At 52.2% G+C, this 14,901-nt stretch overlaps 1 protein-coding gene across 1 annotated transcript in view; it reads right to left on the bottom strand.

Moving 5' to 3' along the window:
* The window catches only part of PLPP4 (phospholipid phosphatase 4), a 108,493-nt gene that overhangs the window by 46,657 nt on the left and 46,935 nt on the right, over positions 1–14,901 (bottom strand). Inside the window, exon 3 of the mRNA XM_075533473.1 lies at positions 9,408–9,516. Coding sequence (XP_075389588.1) covers positions 9,408–9,516 — 109 coding nt within the window. The remainder of the gene's footprint in view (positions 1–9,407; positions 9,517–14,901) is intronic.

Raw genomic sequence — 14,901 nt, 5'->3', positions numbered from 1 at the left:
TAACTGGATGCTTTTCTTTGATACAATCTGAATGTGTCCAAATGAGTTTGGGCTTTCAAACTATGTGAGATGATATGTACCGCCAGTGGCCAGAGCTCCAGAGATCCTGGAAATTCTCTTGGGGAATTGTCTTCAGAGACTCTGGACGAAATACAAGAAAGCCTTTCTTCCTACATCTTCTTTCTGGTCACGTCTGGTGGTAACCAGGGTGGTGATCCTTTATCAGGTGTGGTCCTGAATGACTCACACCGTTTAAGGCAAGTAGCGAGTCCTGTCACCAAGGAAGGCACAGGTCCTACAGGCAGCTGAGGCAAGACTCTGAGAAAGAGGGAAGGTGGGATTTTCCTGCAGGCCACAATGAAAGACCATATTCCCCGGTGAGTAAGCCTGCAGCTCTCACCCTGAGAAACCACAGGACTTGTTAAGACATCGATTCCCTGGAAGCAGCTGATGTGACAGGTGTGTGAATCTACACACTTTAACAAGCATCACAAATGTTTCCAATGCTGGTGACTAGCAATGCTGATGCCAAGCTGCAACTCACACACCCCATGTTTAGGGGGCGGGGAGGGGCTGAACCACCTGCTCACTGAGGCAGAAGCAGAACTCCTTGCAGACCCCAAAGCAAGCACCATGCCTACCATATTCCTCTCGATTTAAGACTGGTGACAACTCCCCCAGAGTGTGATAATAATGGGCACTCAATAGTCAATGTCCAGCCTTACAAACAAGAGAAACAAGAGTGAGTATGACATTCCAAGAGCACCACAGCTGTGTGCAGTAAAGGTAGAGGGAGATGGATGGATGCATGCATGCATGCATGGATGGATGGATGCATGCATGCATGCATGCATGCATGGATGGATGGATGGATGGATGCATGGATGGATGGATGGATGCATGCATGCATTCCTGGATGCATGAATAGGTGCCATCCAACAGAACAATACAGAACATATCAAAATCATGTCCGTTCCTGCATCGCCCTCATGACTGCCAGCATGTATGAGTGCATCTCATCGAATGTTTCCTTGACTCTCACTGGCCTTCGCACCATTTCTGCAGACACAACATCCTCCTCCGGTAACTGATTCCTCCGGATTAAGGGACCAAAGACATTAGCCAAGTCACACAAGGCTTTATTGGGATGCATAAAGTTTTCCTTGAGTAATTTTCAGACGGACATCTGCAAGCATTTCTTCCCACTGTGTCTTAATCTGGAAACGTGCCGAAGCGTGTTGATCACGAGTATGCTGGCATTTGAGATACTAGAGGCGTCGCTTCCAGCATCACTGTGAGATGCAATCCCCACACAGCACAACGAACAGACAACCGGGTGGTGGCAGAAAGCAGACCCCAGGAGAAGGGAAACAACACAACATGGGTTGGAAAGCTCTTCCACGAGGCTCCCAGAGACTCTGAGGGAAATTCCCCAGCAGGAGGCCCCACTGGGAGAGCCCCGAACCACAAGCTCTCTGGTCTCCATGGGAATCCATGAGCCCTGGCCAGCTGACTCCCACTCATCGTTTACTGTCCAGGGGTCCCTTCAGCACTGCTCCCTGGCTCAGCTTCCTGTTCCTAATTGAACCCCTATCTCCCAACCAGAATGGATGTAATTTATCCAGGTGCACAACTCTCCTGGCAAGGTGCCTAACAGTGTCTTCTAGAACCAGTGAGACACCAGGAAAGAGCTAGAATAAGATGCCCTGGAGGGACCTGATGCCCCACCTCACACAGGCAGAGGAGCGAGTGTCCCCCTCCCCACGCCCCTTCCTCCAGGGAAGCTGCAGCCAGAATGTCCTCCCAGTGAGTGTCCGGTCTCATTTCCTCTTTTTGGAACCCACGGTGCCAGTGACCTGGAGCAGCACCGCTCTTAACACAGGACAGGCGGACACACCGGAGGGGTCTCCAACACGACGTGTGTGGGAAAACAGAACGCAAAAGTAAGAGGATTTTCCCACAAACGTTTTGAAGCTTTCTGAAACGTACTCTTCCTGCCCCTCTTTCTGACTCAAATGTTTTTCTACTCAACCCTGGACTCCAGGGAGGACCTCCCTCGTGAAGTCAGGCCACGTGGGACTGAATGTCCTCTCGGGGCAGATGGGTCTCTAAGTGGGATGGAATGTGACCAAGCCCCACTCCACCCCACCCCCGACCCCGCTTCCTCCTCGGCTCCCCGGGGTTGAATCCCGCACAGTTGGTTCAACACACTCTGTTGTCCAGCAGAGGAAACAGGATAGCAGAGGCTCCGAGGTGGCGAGCGGCCATTGTTCCTCCAAACAGATGGGGGCGGAAGCCGAAGCACACAGACGGACCTTCCTCTGGTGTTCCTGCTCCTTGACCTCAGGCCTCCTGGGCACACAGCAGACAAGACAGCGGGCGGCGGGCGCTTAGTGACGGGATGGGAGAGAGCACGAAACGCGGTCTCCATACCTCCACTGCTCGGAGATGCCGGGAACCTTGAAGGGCCTTGTCTGCTTTCCCTTCCCATTTTCCTTGCTAGTTGAGAGCAGAGGGCTGCTGAGGACACAACACCGGGTCCAACCGGCAGAGGGGGCAGGTCCTGAGGCTGCTGCTAGTTCCACACTCGCCTGTAGGCACTTCAGTCCATGAATCCATTCCAACCTCACAAGGACCCTCGGACATCGCTGGTGCTGGTGCTGGTGCTGGGTACCCTCCGACTGGTCCTCACTCGTAGTGACCTGATGTGCAACAGAACAAAGCCCTGCCTGGCTCCGCACCATCCTCACAATCGTTGTTATGTTTGAGGCCATTGTTGTAGCCGCTGTGTCCATCCATCTTGTTGCGGGCCTTCCTCTTCTTCCCCGACCCCCTACTTTCCCAACCATGATGCCTTCTCCAGGGACTGGTCCCTATGGAAAACTTTTCTAAAGTACATGAGACCACATTTCGACACCTTCACCTCTAAAGAGCATTCTAGCTGGGCTTCGTCCAGGACGAGCTTGTCTGTTCTTGTGTAAGTTTCATCCAGAGGCATCAGTTCTTCTTCCATCTTCCTAAGTCATTGTCCCCCAGTCTCCAACTCGCTGCCACATCGAGCCAGTTCTGACTCATTGCCAAATTTCCCAAGCTGAAACTCTTTATGGGAGTAGAAAGCCTCGCCTTTCTCCTGTGGAGTGGCTGCTGGTTCCACACTGCTCAACCACATCACCCACCATGGCTCCGAGTTCTATGGTGACCCTTATTTAATGAGTATGGAGCTAAGGAACACAGCAGTGAGGTAACCTGTTGAAGGTCACACAAGAGTTAAAAAGAGTTTCCTACCCAGATGGCTCAAATCGGACTGCCCTCTTAACCAGTGTTACAGCGATTCTCACCTTAGGAAGTAGGAGGTGTTAGATAACATACAGCGATTGATCTCCAGACTTAGAAGTCAAAGGTATAGAGTTAAATGGGTACTCACTGCCATTGAATCAATTTCAATTCACAGTGATACTTTAGGGCTGAGTAGATAGGTCCCTAAGGGCTTCCCATGCTGGGAACTTGATGGAAGCAGATGGCCATGGTTCTGTTGATGAGTGACTGGTGGGCTCAAACCTCTGACTTTTTGATGACGCAGCTAAGCGCTTCATCACGGAGTCACCAGGACTCCTTGACAATGTGACGCAGATGTTACCAGGTGATACAAATGTTACTGTGTTACACAGATGTTACAATGTTATCCAGTTACACAGACGTTTATTTAACATGAGTCACCTGCATTTGATTTCCTGACCACTCTATGGTGGCACATTTTCCCTGGTTGTCCAGATGAGAATGCTAAACCTCCAAGAGGTACATGAACCTCACAAGGCACACAGTAGGGCCAGATGTCTCCATGCTGGGCTGCCATGCTGCCGGGGAGGGGCGGGGGTCATGACTCTCAGCCATTGCTGCAGTCCCAGAGCCTCGTCTTACTGACAAGGAAGCTGAGGCTGAGAAAGATTGCTCTAGACGGCATCTAGTAAACTACTAACTAATTGTACTGCGCAACACCCACACAATGAGATAACACGATCGTTGTAATTTTATGTAACACAATTAATGTGTACCTATTTATTATACGTAGCTATGCTAGCGCTCTGGTGGCGTAGTGAGTCACAGTGGGGTTGGCTGAGTGACAGGCCAGCAGCTTGAACCCCCGGCCACTTCTCGGGAGAAAGAGGAGGCTGTCTGCTCCTGTCAATTCCTACAATCTTAGAAGCTCAGAGGAGCAGTGTGGTCATCTTGAACTGGAATCAACCTGATAGCAGTGAGGTTTTTCTGTGCTTTTATCATATCTACAAGAGGCTTTAAGAAAATAGTGAAACTATGGAATGAAAAGATGATTAAATGTTTCCGTGAACCACACACACACACACACACACACACACACACACACACACACATTGTTATAAACCTGAAGTGCTGGCTGCAATCCGGCTGGTTCTGCATGATGTTCATTCCACTAAGAATCCAGATTTCCACAGAGGAAAGTGTGAGGCACAGACGCCAAGGAAGGAGAGCTGCATTCAAGCCCCAACTCTGACACTTCTCTGCTCTGTGGCCTTGAGCAAGCCCCTTGACTTCTTCACCTCAGTTTCCCTGTCCAGCAAATGGGCACAATAGAAACCAAGGCCACCCAAGAACGGTTGCGAGGATCTACAGCCCTCGGCAGTTCTCGGGTGCTGTCTGCGGAGCACCACGAGGCAAACGGCGGTGTGTCTGTCACCCATTTGATGTTTTCAACATTGGGGGAGGACATGCTGGCACTGTCCCCTTTACAGATGGGGGAGCTGCGGCGCTGGGAAGTTAGGCAATGTCACATCCCCGGTGCTATTGTTAGGCACCATCAAGTCAGCGCTGACTCAGGGTGACCCTGTGTACAGCCAAACAAAACGCTGGGCTGTCATCCTCCCCACTACGCTGACACTGAGTCCTTCGTTGCAGCCGCTGTTGTCAGCCCCACAGGTCCAAGGTCTTCCTCTTGCTCACTGCCCTGCCACCTGACCAAGCATGGTGTCCTTCTCCAGCAACGGCTGGTCTTGCCTGACCCGGTATGACAATACACCCGTGAGATGACATTTCACCACGCTTGTCTCTATGGAGCATCCAGCGGTGCTTCTTCCACGAGAGATGTGCGGGTTCTGTGGTCGTCCATGGCAACTGCACTGCTCTCCACCAGCCCCACAATTCAGATGCACCGACGCTTCCTCCGTCTCCCTTATGCACACACATGGGCGGGGCGAACGGAAATACCACCAATTGGGTCAGGCGCACCTTGGTCCTCCAAGTAGCCTCCTTGCTGGTTAGTGGCAAACCTGGGCTCTGACACCAGACAGGCCCCTTAAGGACCCATGCCAATGATCCATACCACCTGCCCAGCCACAAAGCCCACGGAACGTCAGCATCCAGTTCATGGTGGGCAGAGTCCACCCTGGCCCTAGTTTCTAGGGAAAACTCTTGAGAGGGTCCCTGTACACTATCACCAGGCCAATGAGGATGAAGCCTCACAAGCTGAATCGCCCCTGTGTGCTGGGTCAGAGAAATGGACACCTGGCTGTGCAGGGAAGAGAACTGGGTCAGGGAAGGACGTGGTTTCAAGCAGTGTCTCCAACAAGGGCCCTGCCCTGAGTACCTGTCGGTGAAGCCAGCACGGAAGGGCGGTGACGTGGACAGTAGGGCTCTCAGGCGTCTGTGCTCTGCACTCTGGGATGTCTCCTGCTAACTGCAGAACGAACGAGGCGCAGGGTGTCTGTGTCTGCGGCGGGGGCAGGGAGGCCAGGGACTTTAACCAGCCGGTGGTAGAAGGAGCGGAGGGAGGCAGAGCAGAGCTTGCCACGGTACCTAATCCACTTTCCATGACACAAGGAGCCCAAACGGCCTGAATTTCCGGCGTTTGACAGGAAGGTGTGCTGCCGAGTGATGAAGCAGACAACTTCAGGGCATGCAGATACCCAGAAAAGGCCCTTCAATGTCTACACAATGGCATCTGTCACCAAAGAAGAGCTGCCTAGGACTTTCCTAAGAGCCTAAAAATTAAACTGTCCGTCATGAGCCAACGCTGCCTCTCCCCTCTCGCTCCTTCCCACGCTGACTCGATTCCGTCTTCCCACGGGGCATTCTGCTCCGGCACCGAAGCCCCTGCTTCCAAATCATCACAGGATCACGGGACTAGCCCATCTGGAGGCACCGTGGCCAGAGAAAGAAAACGAGGGCCACGTCTGCGTCCATGCTGAGTCCCGGCACCTCTTGCTTTGCTGTTGTAGTGCCCCCACCCCTGCTTGTCTGTGGGTGCCAATCCATGTCATCAGAGTGCCCGACTTCCTGTGAGTTTGGGAGAGTCCTTCCAGAAAGGCAGTGGAGGTCTGGGAATCTTCAGGAAGGGTTTAGTTCCAGCGTGGGGATGAAGAAAATCACCTTCAGCCTGTCCCCCTGGTCAACAGGAACACTGAGTCACCAAAAGGGGAAGAAGCTTTCAGATTCCAAAGGCCCAGCAACATCCAATGCCGACGCTGTCAAAGACACGGTCACATGGCCGGCCAGCGCCACGGGCACAGGAGATGCTAGGCAGGAGCCTCCAGGCGACAGTTACCATCAAGTCTGCAATTGACGCTCCCCTCTCCTCGGATGGCCTGATTTCATTCCCGGGTCATTTGCCAGTTAGTTTAACATGCGCATGCTCGCGCACACATATACACACACAGAGACAGACACACCTGCCAGGGTTGCTAATTGCCCAATAAAGAAACATCTGGGGCCTACCAGCTGCCCTTTAAATGCATTTTGTTAGAAAATAGGCAAGTTTATCTTTACATGAAAACATTCCAGCCAAACACTAAACAACCTCAAGCTTCTGCCGGTGCCTTATACAGTGAAGCTGGAATCTTTTAGGGTGCCCAGTTATTTGAAAGGTCAGTGAAATGTGTCAACTCGTGGCCCTGACGTTGATACCCTATGGCTCAGCGTCCTCTGGGATAGAGGGCATGCTCAGTGGATTTCTGAGGTGGTATATTTTTAAGGGAGCAGACAGGTGGTTTCAAACTACTGATCTTTTGGTAAAAAGCCCGATGGGTAAGCCACTCTGCCACCAGTGCTCCTTAGTGAAATATGTGACTCTCACTACCATCAAGTTGGTGCCTGTAGGGCCGAGTAGAACTGCCCCTGTGGGTGTCTGAGATGGTAACTCTTTAGGGGCGTAGAAAGCCCTGTCTTTCCCTCTCGGAGCGGCTAGTGGTTTTGAACCACTCTGCCACCAGGGCTCCTTCATGAAATATGTAAGTCCTATTAATTACAAATCCTCCTACAAACCTCTGAAGGCTCTGAAAAATCAAAAGCAGACAAACGGCATTTTCTATTGGGATTTTTTATATAGCTCAGGAGAACAGATCTAATTTACATGGCAACAAAATATCTTCCATCTTCATGTTAAAAGAATTATAAATGTATCTCCTGCTTCCCTGATAGGATTATGTAATCCCTATAAATTGTTGGAGCAAATGAATGAAATCCATCAAGAACTATTAACAAAATAAAAGGCTGAGCTTATTTCATTAGGAGATCGGAGGGCACAAATCAGGATCCGCGGATGAAGAACCCAAACACTAGCTAACCCCTCCGATGCCTCTTCCCTGCTGCTGCCAACATGCACAGAGCCCCGTCCTGTGTGTCTGCAGCCCGGAGAGGAGTGGTAAGTGCATCCTGACTTCAAAGGAAAATCCCCTCCTCACGCGCCGAGGACACATCACAAATCACTCACAGGTCACACATGCACACTGGACTCCAAATTGCATTTTATGGAGCATGAAATGTGAAGCCTTTGAAGACTGGGGGCCAGTGATCAATAGAGATATCCCCCAATTAAAGCCATGAGAGGAAACTGCCTACACACACACACACACACACACACACACACACACACACACACGGGGTTCCGATAGGTCCCAGCTAGAGCTGGGATAGAAAGGCCTGGCTTTCATTCGCAGGTGTTCAGAGGTGGCCTCTCCCAACCACTCTAGTTTCTCAGGCCCCGAATCTCCAGTTCATGCTCCTGAAGAAAAGTAACGATGGAAAGGCAATGACCCCATCCTGAATCGCTGGGATCACAGACTCTAGAGAAGAACCTGATCTCTGGATCAAAGGGGGACAGGATGCAAGGCAGATCTTTGAATTCGCATGGCATTCAGACTCTCGGGAGCCATTAAGGCTGTGTGAACCTTCCAAACCACTGCCCCGTGTCAAGGAGTGAGTGGTGTCAGCTGGCTCGGCTATGATTCCCAGTCTTCCATGGTTGGTCCCCATGCTGTGATCTGATGTAATCATCCTCCATCTGACAATACGTTGCAAATTCTAGTTTCTGTCTGTTAATGAGGCAGGGGCAGTGTATCAGGGCGCATTGTGAGTCATAGTGCAACTCAAATCACACTATTAGCTCACGTCACACACAGACACACACACACACACACACACACACACACACACCACCCCCTTTGCTTGAGTAACACCTCTGGCTTCCAGAAGCTAGAAGCACAAGTGGGCAGAGAGGAGGGACCCACTATGGCACGAAAGAGAAGCCATCTGAGATGCCATTCTGCAGCTGCAAAGTGTGGACAGGGATGCCACCTTCTTCCCCAGGATGCTCAGCAGAACCAAAGGAAGTCATTTTCCTAAGGCTCAGCCACATGCCTGGCACTGAGGAAATGAAGCGTCAAGTGTCACCACTGTTACGCGGCTATGGGATTCGGTTGTTTACTCTAGAAGAAGCAAGAAGCAGACATGACAGCACGGCTTCAGGGGGAGTCGGGCCGTCTGCAATGGACCAGCTAAAAGCAGAAAGTGTCCTGAGCTCCAGCCCCCTGAGTGACCCAGGCAGAGCAGAGCCACACACTGCCAGTCCTGCAACAACCCCATGCTTGGGTGTGGCCCCACCACGTGCTCCCCAGTGATTCTACTGTGATTCGGGGGAGCAGATTGCCGCCCCTCTCTTTCTTTTTAGTCAGGGAGCCCTGCTGAAACCTGTTCATCATCACAGCCATGCCCAGGACTCCAGCCAATGAGCAGCAAGGACTGTGTGGGATTCAGACTCGCAGGTCTCCCGCCCGGAAGTCAAGGGTTCCAACAGGGAACTGCCAAGAGACGTGGCTGCCTGCACTCCCATGGTTTGGCAATGTGGGGGCTTATTCTAATGGGATGGGGGAGGGGAAAGTAGGTCCTCTTCCTTCCTTGTCAAGATTTGGAAACCGACCCACAGCATCCAGGTGAACTGGCCTCATCTCGTTCCAATGCGGTGGGCAATCATGGCTTTGCACCTGCCGAAGCAGACTCACTCCTGGTTTGAAAGTGAAGTTTCATCCGCTAGGCTGCTCGGCTGCTCGCCCTCCAAGCTGCCCCGCATCCTTGGCCAGGGCCCATGCAATCACGGTACTTACGAACATGAGGCGGGTCGGGATGTTGTCTGACTGCACCAGGGGGTTCTTATAGAGCCAGATCTCTTCGGGCTGGATGACTCTCTGGAAGGGATCCAAAAACTCTGTAAACCTGGAACAACACAGAGAGACGAGTGGGGTCAGAGTGCTCAGACCCACTCCTGCCCGCCCGCGGGGGGAGGGGGAAGACAGGCTGTCCCCGTGAATGGTCGTCAGCCCTGTCAAACTGGGAGTGGGCCGGCGGCGAGGGAAACAACTGCAAAGATTCAGGGGCTTCTCGGAGGCCATCTACAGCACATCCATCTGGGCACAAGGGAATAGTTGGTAATGTACAATGAATCTGATCATCAGCGGCTCTCCGTCAGTCTGTCATGCTGCAGTAGCTTGCATGTTGGGACACTGGACGTTAGGCCATTGGTATTTCAAATACCAGTAAGATTATCTACCGTGGACAGGTTTCAGTGGAAAAGAGACTAGGGAGAAAGACTTAGCAAGCTGCTTCTACATATGGGCTGATGAAAATCGTGTGGATCACAGAGGATCAGCCTGCCTACTCTGGATGGATTGAGGACACTTCCTACCAGACAAGGACATGGTACTTGGCAAAGAGCAGGGCCAGTAACGGTGTCGAAGTCTCAGTGAGGTGGACTGACACTACAGCCCGAACAACAGGCTCAAACACCCCAGTGTTCATGAAGATGGCTGCGTCCCACTCCTTACACGTGAGAGGGCCACAGCTGGCTGACTCAATGAAAGCCAGTGAGGCTGCAGTGTGGGCGGGAGGCTCTGCCTGGGACCAGGCAATGGCTGGCAGCTCAGTCTGGGAACCAACTGCCCTGGAATTGGAACAGGGTGGCTGGGCCCTCTGGGGCCTGGTCTTTCTCTCCCACCAGGATGTCACCTTCAGCCCCACCACTAGGCGGCAGAGAGTGGATGAAAGGCTTCCAGGAGAAGGTGGCCGGGTTTGCACGGGAGAGAAATGTACTGAACTGGAGGACCCCTGGGAGCCTGAGCATGCTGGGCTGGGTACACCTCGGGCAACTTTGTGGGAAGCTGGCAGTTGGAAAGCACCAGCCAGGTCAAGCTACTCTCCAAGGGGACTCTTCCTTGTCTCTTGGCTGGTGACAGTGCTCCTTGGCTGGTGACAGCATCACTCCCACCTCTGCCTGCCACCTTCTCTGAGAGTCTCTGTGTGCCCGTCTCTTCTCTTGTATAAGAACACCCATCAGTGCCTGAGGGCCACCCTCTCCAGCATGACCTCCAGGCAATGTAACCAATCTGACCTGCAGACACTACTTCCAAACAAGATCACATCCACAGGTATGGGGGTAGAGCTTCAACATATCTTTTGGGGGGCCATAAATCAATCTGAAACAGCCAGGCTGACCATGGATGCTGGCTGTCAGTTGGGCACCCCGCTGGGCTGTGGACAGGGACTGTCACACATGGACTCCCCAGCGCCATGGCCTCAGGTCAGTGAGACTTCCTGCACAACAGCTGGCTTCCCCCAGGTGGTGTTGCCGAAGCAGCGGGCACACGCTTACATCAGCCAGACCCCATTTCCCCTCTGACACCCCCAGCCACAGGGCCAGGGAACTGTGCACCCTCCAAACACCATCTTTCTAACCTGCCCAGTCTCCCGGCCTCTATTCTTCTTCTTTGCATAACCCAGACCCACAGCAAACCCAATACCTGCAGCCAGAACCCATCTATCAAGCAAACCATTTCCCAAGGGAGCCTCTGTGCCGGGAAAAACAGCCGTGACCTCCCTCCTCCAGCCACAGTCCAGCCACAAGCAACTGCCTCGGAGAAGTATGATCCATTTTTCTCTCTTTCCTTCCTTGCACTTGAGTGACAGTGCTGGCGACAAACATGGAAAGCACCACGGCTGCCCAAAGAACAAGCAAATCTGCCTGGGACGAAGGATGGCCAGGGTGCTCGGTACAGGTAAGAATGGCGAGACTTTGTCACTTGCCCTTTGGGCATGTTGTCACCACAGAACAATCCTGGAGAAGGACATCCTACTTGGAAAAGTGGAGGGGCCGAGAAAAGGAGGAAGGCCTTCATCGGGCCGGATCGTACAGTGGCTGTAACAATGGGCTCAAACCTAAGAACAACAGAGAAGAAACACGGGCCAGGCAGTGTTTTGTTTTGCTGTACACGGGGTGGCTGTAAACCTGAGCCTAGCAACATAGCACCTAGCGACAACAGGAGGCCGATTCAAAGATGTGGGTCCAACGTTCTACAAGCCATTCCCATGAGCTTTAAGAGAAGCTTAGACCCTTCCCTGGGTTAGGGTTTTAATCTACATAGCTCAATGGCTCTTGCTTGCTCTTGCGCTCTCTCTCTCTCTCTCTCTCTCTCTCTCTCTATATATATATATATATATATACACACACACACACACACACACACACATCAGAATGTAAGTGAGCAGGAGAGAGCAATTTTCTATACACACACACACACACACACATCAGAATGTAAGTGAGCAGGAGAGAGCAATTTATATATATATATATATATATATATATATATATATATATATATATATATATATATATATATATATACACACACACATATATCTCACACACACACATCAGAATGTAAGTGAGCAGGAGAGAGCAATTTTCTATATATATATATATACACACACACATACACACACATCAGAATGTAAGTGAGCAGGAGAGAGCAATTTTATATATATATACACACACACACACATATATCTCACACACACACATCAGAATGTAAGTGAGCAGGAGAGAGCAATTTTCTAAGCTGCAGAGGGAGAGAATCCACTAGAATGAGGTGGAGGAGGGCCTGGCACAGACCTGGGGGAAAGCCCAGCAGAAAACTAAAGCAGGGTGAAGTCGAGTGAAACATCACAGAAAACCCGACCCCTGGGTGGACTTAGTCCCGGTACGGTCCCCCCACAGGCAGTGGGAGCTAGTCCAAGACACACACACCCCTCATGGGCACCCTTAGTCTTTTACTAAGTCAACATTGTCTCAGATCAGAAGACACGAGCTGTCCTCAGGTGGGCTCAGGAGGGCTAGCAGCTAGACCAGTGGAGGATGTGCCCACTCTCACTCTCAATCATGTTCCTTCCTGCTGGTGGCTGCTCCTGTTCTTATTACTCAGGTGCCTGTTCCATTAGGTATACAGAGGAGTTGGGGGAGATGTTGGGGGACTGTCACCTTGACTGGCTGTTTATTCATTCAGCAGGGGATTATTCAGTGCCTACTCTGTACCAGGCATCACACTGGGATGGTGGGGACCCTCAATCACAGCTGATAAGGCATTAAAATCACTACCAGACACTGACTTCTCCATCCTCCCCATCATAGAAGACAGGAGACCATCCTGAGAGAGAGCCAAGGCTATTAGACTTGCCTGGGAGTCCACTTTGGGGCTTCCCAACCAGGTAGCCCGAGAAAGGTCGCGTAACCTCTCGGACACTGCAGCCCCCAGCTGCCCGGCCACATACCCCAGGGGTGTTGTGAATACCCTCTACCCACTGCCATCGAGTTGATTCCAACTCCTAGTGCCCATCCCTCTAGCACAGAATAGAACTGCCCCTGTGAGTTTCCAAAGCTGTCAGTCTTTATGAGAACAGAAAGCCTCGTCTCTCTTCAATGGAGCCGCTGGTGGGGTTGAACTACCAACCTTGGGGTTAGCAGTCCAGTACTCACCCAGCCGTGCTAAGCAAGTATCAGGATTTGACACAGCCCGGGGCTGCTGGTCTGGTCAATGTGGGTATTAATGACACTGATGACAGACGGACTGGATGGGAGAAGCCATGCCCGCCTTCCCTGTGTCCTGCCTGGAGACAGTAAGCCTGGGGAGTGGTGGGGGCGGGGAGTCAGACAGGAGGACCCTGACCATCACCACTTGAGCAAACCCTGGTCCACAAAGGCCCTCTGGAATCTGAAGGAGGCAAATCGAGACGTGATAAAGCAGTATGCCGGGCCAGTGCCAGGGGTGAGGCATGTGACCTAACTGGACTAGTGATTCTGCTTCTCCAGGGGCTCCCTCCTGTGCTAGAAGAAACACTTCCAAATGGGTACCAGGTATGATCAGAGCAGCCAGCCAGCACCCAGCTTCTGGGCTTAGAGCAGGAGTCTACCACAGTTTTCATTAGGCCTGGGTATGGCAGGTAGGAGAAGGTGATCAGAGACCGTCCTGATGAATTATCTCTGCCAGTTTGCTACCTGCCGCCTAGAGAGTGGGGCTGGGAGCTCCCTCCTAGTACCTACAGCAAGTCCGATACTGAGTTCTCGCCTACGGGGTGTGTGTGCCAAGCCCCCGACTCCCCTGCAGTTAGTCTCCTGAGAGGCATCACTGTCCTCCCTGATTAGAGACTCACCCCTACTCTTGGGAAATGCTGCCTCTCCTGCAGGGACCCACTGAGAGCAAACTGGCAGGGTGATGGGTTTGATGTCTGGGGAAAGGATGGCAGAGAGGAAATGAGTGGGTTAAGGGGGAATGGGGCGCGGGGGGCGGGAGGAAGAGATGGAAAGAGAAATGAAGTCCCAGCAGCTTCAGATTAAGACCTTGCTCCCACCAACTCCTCCCATCATGCAGAGAAGCAGCTTCCTCTGCCAGTGCTGTGGAGTAAGTCACTCACAGCGAGGATAAATGTGCCACAGGTGTCTCCTGTCCCCTTTCCTCGGGGGCCACTGGCCTCCCGCCACCACAGCGGGTTCAGAGATGCTTCTGAAAATGCCCTCGGGTAAACATATTTCGACTCCCCTGTCGTGCAGTATATTGTGTAGACACGAGGTTCAGAGACGGTATGCAGCCCCCAGCAGGCCAACCGTCTAGACTCTAGTGGATCCAAGTCCAGACATTCCTGCAGAGGGCTCCTTCCTGTAGGAAGCAGACAATAGAAGACAGGGACCTGTCTGTCGCCAGGCCTACTTTCCAGAAGCCTGGACTTGGGAGTCTGGCTTTCCTGGACACGGGGCACCCACCACTGAAAGGGTCCAGGAGCAGTGGGGGGCGAGGGCAAGTTCCTAACATGTTTGTTCACCAAATAGAATGTGGGGATCTGGTTCTAAGAAATTATTGTTCCGAATCTCAGTGGGAGTCATCGATGGAAGGAACTGTGGTCAGGGGAAGGCCCGTGAAGTATTTATCTAGGAAGTGACATGTCTGAGATTTGCTTTAAAACACTGTACCAGAAAATATAACACAACACAATAGGGGCGGAGTATATGGGACAAAGGAGTAAAAACTCTCTCCCAGGGGATCCACAGCCCAAACCAAACTCACAGCCATTGAGGCCATTCCGACTGCTAGCGCCCCTCTGGAGCAGAGTAGAGCTGCCCCTGGGGGTTGTTGAGAGAATAAACCTGTACAGGAGTACAGAGCCCCTGCTCTCTGTCTGAGAAGAAGCTGGTGGCCTTGTGGTCAGCGGCGCAGGACACGTAAGGCGCTACACACAAGGGCTCCCCTAACTGGGGAAGGGTATTTGAAAACGCCCGCC

This window comes from Tenrec ecaudatus, chromosome 16 (assembly GCF_050624435.1).
Source record: "Tenrec ecaudatus isolate mTenEca1 chromosome 16, mTenEca1.hap1, whole genome shotgun sequence".
Lineage (NCBI taxonomy): Eukaryota > Metazoa > Chordata > Mammalia > Afrosoricida > Tenrecidae > Tenrec > Tenrec ecaudatus.
The sequence above is the reverse complement of the archived record's forward strand: the minus strand, read 5'-3'. Positions and strand labels throughout refer to the sequence as shown.